This window comes from Zingiber officinale, chromosome 10B (genome assembly GCF_018446385.1).
Source record: "Zingiber officinale cultivar Zhangliang chromosome 10B, Zo_v1.1, whole genome shotgun sequence".
Classification (NCBI taxonomy): domain Eukaryota; kingdom Viridiplantae; phylum Streptophyta; class Magnoliopsida; order Zingiberales; family Zingiberaceae; genus Zingiber; species Zingiber officinale.
The window spans coordinates 49,447,641-49,452,836 of NC_056005.1; the positions used below are offsets into that span (position 1 = coordinate 49,447,641).

A 5,196-nucleotide genomic window follows, 5' to 3' on the forward strand; every position below is an offset into this window, starting at 1 on the left:
CTTCGACGATCGAACCAGGTTTGCTCTAACCGATCTTTACTCTAGTGTTGGCATTGCCCTATTCCTCTGTCCCAGCTCACCGCCATAATAACCTCCCGAGCCCTCCGAGAGAGATATCAGATATGGCTCGAGGGTAAGTTGTTTTTAGTGCTAGATTTGTGTGGACTTGATTGTATACATTGTTTGGGATGTTGAGCTTGGTTGTGTGATCGTTTATTATAGATCCGTCCGGCCAAAAAACATATGCCGCGTTCTCCCCTGCCAGCCGCAACTTCCCCACCGCGCCCTCACCGAGAAGCACCCTGACTCCTCCTCCGCCGACGGCGAAGACGATCCCCTTGATAACTAGTATTTTGATGCATTATTTTGACTCTTATACTTAACATTTTTACTCTCTCGTATACTTAATTCCGCATTTATATCATGTTTTATGAGTTGAGATTTATTTGGAGCATTGATCTAATTTTTTCTATATTTTCTGGTATTTTATCTAAAAGATACATCTTGTTTTGCAGGGGAGTAATTTGGGCCATTGATCGGGATCAAATAATCCAAGGGCTCATGTTATTCTATGTTGAATCAAGAAGAGCCAAATCCAATCAAACCCAATCCAAAAGCTTCAATTCAAACCCAATCTTAAAGCCCACTTTTAAAAGCCTAATTCCACTCATCTTATTGGATCCGGATCTTCTCATTAATCCAAACCCAAAATCCCATGCCTTTCCAAACCCGATCCACTAAGAAACTTCCCTTACCTCACGCACGGCACAAAAGGATCGATACCTTTTTGCGTCTCTTCCCCGTGCAGAGCTAGGGCACGCGCGCGAGCTCCCCACACCGCACCTTTCTCTTCTTCCTTTCTTTCTCCGGCCGGCGGCTTCTCCTCTTCTATTCACTGTCGCCGGCCGGCCATCCACAATCCAAATTTCTTCTTCTCAGATTCCAGCTGCGAGCGAAAGCAAGTTTTCTTCCCATGGCAGCAAGATTCGGCAGCGATTTCGGTTATCCACCTCACCGGAGGGGTTCTCCGGTGTGAACTCCACCTTCCGGCTACTTTCTGGCAGCTTCACCACCCGGGGTACAGGTGGCAGAGCAAGAGGCAATGACGGTGGTTCGTCTTCATCTCCGGCCAACTTCCAGCGAAGGGGTTCTTCGTTTGAAGATTCGTTCATCTACCTCATTGTTGAAGCAGTAGCAACCAGCGGAGAGAGCTACTGTTCACTGGTTCTCGGGGTTTCCGGAGCCGGGCCCTTGTGTGACGGCAAGGGTAGTCATTGGATCGGTAGTTGATGTTTGGATTGTGGTTGGAATTTTCTTAGTTTATTACTGTTGATTAGCTTAGTTTACTTATTTTGATGTTTTGTGGTTAAATGTTTGTATTGAACTAGATTTTTCATATTTAAAATGCATGTATTATGTTCAATTTGATTAATGCTCACAATGTGTTCGATCAAATGCTTCAACCAATAGTTAGGTTTAATTTGATGCAATTTATTTTGTTTAATTCTTACTTTGTCTTGTTCTTTTAATTTAGTTAAGTCCTAGCTTTGATTTAATGCAATTAGGATAGATTAATTTAGGCTTTCATTATATTCTTAGTTTCTTTAATGCTTTACTTCATGTTATGCCCATTGATAGATAATCTTGTATCGTAGTTTCTTTAATTTGATGGCTCCAAATAAAAATTGGATGATTATATTTACTGATAATGAGGATGATATCATGCTTGTTGGAGATGACCCTTGGCAGTAAGCATGCTTCTACATTCCTAATGTTCTTCTCTTATGTATATATATCTTCCATTTTCTATGTATAAAGTGGATATGTTGACAACTAGTGTTGTATAATTTTCTACAGGGAATTTTGTGCTATGGTCCATCAGATTTTTATATACACAAAAGAGGAGGTCCGGAAGATGGATTCAAGTACCTTGAACCCAAAAAATGAAGATTGTCCTGATATGAAAGAGAATGTCAAGGAAACAAAAGGCAGTCAATCTGCATCATCATCTAATTCAAAAAACTCATAGGCTTATCCTGCAATGTAAGTAGGAATCTCTTTCTGTTTAATATAAATTGTCGTGATAATCATTTTATCCCATCATTTTCCAGGTTATTGAGATGTTTTATTTGAAAACTATGATAGGTTAGGTCCTTCTCCATTAATTCGACATTTGAAAAATAACTCCAACAGTTAATCCCCGAGTACTTCATACTCATATTACAGCTAGTCAAGTATTTATGCAACATGTTATCTGTCAATGAAAATTAAACTGCATCCTTTGCAAGAAAGACTAACAACTAGAAAAATAGTTCAATATCGCTACTAGTATTTCGTGTTTGGAAATTGATTTAAGCGAGAAGTTTGCAGGCTGACGACATCTTTGCCATGTGCAATTCAATCTTTGTAGGATCTTGAAGCACAAACAAAGTGATTGTTTGTGCTTTATCTAAGTGATTGTTTGACCAGTTTTATAGCATGCATCTTGACAATTAATATAATTTTGAAATCACTATCAAGGAAGAATGTTCAAAGGAAAGTAAAGGCTAAGGAGAAGATCACGTAATTAACTACACGGGTAGGTTTCTGTAAGAATTCAACTTTTTCTTGATCTATTCTTATGTAGTCCATGGTACACATTAAAGATTTCACTGTAGCTTATTTTCAATATTCTAACATGTAAATTAATACACTTCTGTGGATCCTCCAAACAATCTAAGTTGTGATGGATTGATATCCCTTTATGTTCCAAACCTTTGTTTTTTTTTGGAGCTTGTAATTTTCATTGCAAACAATCCATATGGTGTATGAATTACATTCAGTCCAGTATAAACTTAGCACTTTCGCTTCAGAGGCAATTTATGAGTTTTATTCTACAATCATGTTTACTAATTGATCAGATTCATTAAGAAGGGCGTTGGAGTAGCTTGGTAAATTTGTTTTGCTAGGTTATGATAAATTAGCATTCAGTAGAATAGATGTTTGGTTTCTTCTTCAAATCACACAGTAATATTTCTCTTGTCATTGGTGAAACAATCAATCCACTCATTATAACTTCCACAACAGAAAATTTTATGTTATTTGTCTACTACCAATGCAGTTTAACTGATTTTACATTGACTGAACAAGGTTGATTTTATTTAGGTATCAAACTCTCCCATTTGTTTTAGATATTACATGTCTTGTTTGTTAATTTCTCCAAACCATTATTTCTCAATTTGTTAACAAGGAAACTCATGTTAGCATAGTCATGATCAGAGCCTAATTATAATTTACAATTATCTGAGTGCTATTGATTAACTGTTCTGTCCTTTCTTCTGGTTCTTTTTTTTTAATTTGTGCACTCATTTAGATGGTTTATTATTCTTGTTGTGATGAATTCAGGTCTAGTGAAAATACTGAAGAAGTATGACAAGAGAACAGGAGCACTTATCAGGCAGCCCTTCATCGAAAAGGTGCTGCAGCAGCCATTCTTTACAACTGATCTCCTATACAAACTCGTGAAGGAGTGTGGCTATGCTCGACCACCTCTTCCCCAGCAGCAACCTGTCAATTTCAGCAGAATGCGACGGACAAAATGGAGTGCCAAAGCCGGCACAATCAGGTTGGAGGGTTCCAGAGTTGGAGGAGATTAAATATATGTAGAGCTTATACATGAAGAGCACCGTAGTAGCGCTGCGGTCCTTGAAACAGATTAGGAGCAAAAGTTCAACAGTCAAAACATATTAGAAAATCTCGTGTTATATTGTTCTACCTTTGTTTTAATAGTGTTATTATTTTGTTGGTTGCTTATGAAATTTCTTCAGAATGTTATAGATATTATTTTTGAATGTTAGAAAATTGTATATTAAATTTTATTTTGAAATTTAGTATTTTGAATGATTTATAATATTGGAAAATTGTGTATTAATTTTTTTTTATTTTTTATCTAAAAAAGACAACGGTTTTTCACCGTTGTCGTAAATAGTTTAAAACTGTTATTGAAGACCCTGTTATTAAAGTAGACGCTCAAAGACAACGGTGAAAAACTGTTGTCTTTGAAGGAAAAGACAACAGTTTTTACCGTTGTAAAACTATTGTCTTTGCCTTCAAAGACAACGGTTAAAAACTGTTGTCTTTGGGCATCCCTTTTAACAACACGGCCTTTAACAACAGTTCGAAAGGGGCTACGACAACGGTGAAAAACCGTTGTTGTTAGGTTTTTTTCTTATAGTGATTATATTAAATTGGCTTGAATTAAATGGTTGGATTAGATCAACCATGAGAGAGATTAAGTCAAGTTTGACTTGACTTGAGAGGAAGAGAAAGAGTCAAGTTTGACTTGACTATATGCCACATCATTAGTGAGTTGGCAAGATGTGGACCAATGATGATGCTCTACATCATCATGGTTACTTAAGTGTGTGCCACATCATGGAGGTTAAAAACCTCCATTCCATTTAATGTGGCCGGCCACATTAATTGTAATGGAGTTACAATTGTGGCCGACCACACACAAAAATGAATGGAATTCATTTTTGTCATTCAAGGGGGCATTCACTTCTTCTTCCTCCTTGAGCTCTCTCTTCTTGCTCTCCCTCTCCTATCTTGGCCGAACACCCTAGGTGCTAGCACACCTTGTAACATAATCATAAAGTTCATCCTAACATAACATAACATAATCATAAGCATTATGACATATCATGATAAAATCATAAGGTGCATCCTAGCATAACATAATCATGATCATAGCATATCATAACATAATCATAAAGTTCATCCTAACATAACATAACATAATCATAAGCATTATGACATATCGTAACATAATCATAAAGCGTTATGCGAGATGATTTTCAAAAACATGATTCATGCAATAATATATGCAACATGTCCTTTGAAAACTTATTACATACATACTTAAACATAATCATAACATGATTAGGGGCCCGACTTGTACCACATACATAAATGCGCGCGTCCTATGTAGGTCCAAGGTAGCAAGTATTGAAATACATACTAGGCCCATTTCTTAGTCCATCGACCTAGGCTTGTACCACATACATAAATGCGCGCGTCCTATGTAGGTCCAAGGTAGCAAGTCTTGAACCCTACAAGGCATACATACTAGGCCCATTTCTTAGTCCATCGACCTATCGTAGCATAATCATAAAGCGTTATGTGAGATGATTTTCAAAAACATGATTCATGCAATAA

The 5,196-nt window shown here is 37.0% G+C and overlaps 1 protein-coding gene across 4 annotated transcripts; it reads left to right on the forward strand.

The window, feature by feature from the left end:
• The first annotated feature begins 1,891 nt into the window (after window positions 1-1,891).
• On the forward strand, window positions 1,892-3,664 carry LOC122029942 (SPX domain-containing protein 2-like). Of its 4 annotated transcripts, none has more exons than XR_006125252.1 (2): window positions 1,892-2,043; window positions 2,411-2,470. XR_006125252.1 is itself a non-coding variant. In XM_042589084.1 (2 exons), the coding sequence occupies exons 1-2, from the start codon at window positions 1,971-1,973 to the stop codon at window positions 3,633-3,635; spliced, it is 324 nt and encodes a 107-aa protein (XP_042445018.1). In that variant the 5' UTR covers window positions 1,892-1,970; the 3' UTR covers window positions 3,636-3,664. The 4 variants fall into 4 exon arrangements, 1 of the variants encoding a protein (XP_042445018.1); XM_042589084.1 differs by lacking the exon at window positions 2,411-2,470 and adding an exon at window positions 3,385-3,664; XR_006125253.1 differs by lacking the exons at window positions 1,892-2,043; window positions 2,411-2,470 and adding exons at window positions 2,503-2,578; window positions 3,385-3,664.
• The last annotated feature ends 1,532 nt before the right edge of the window (window positions 3,665-5,196 follow it).

Excerpts from the sequence above, each read along its gene's own strand:
- LOC122029942 (XM_042589084.1), top strand. The coding sequence starts at position 1,971 with ATGTCAAGGAAACAAAAGGCAGTCAATCTGCATCATCATCTAATTCAA. Across the intron at positions 2,044-3,384 it reads TCATAGGCTTATCCTGCAAT|GTCTAGTGAAAATACTGAAG; the intron begins GTAAGTAGGAAT and ends TGATGAATTCAG.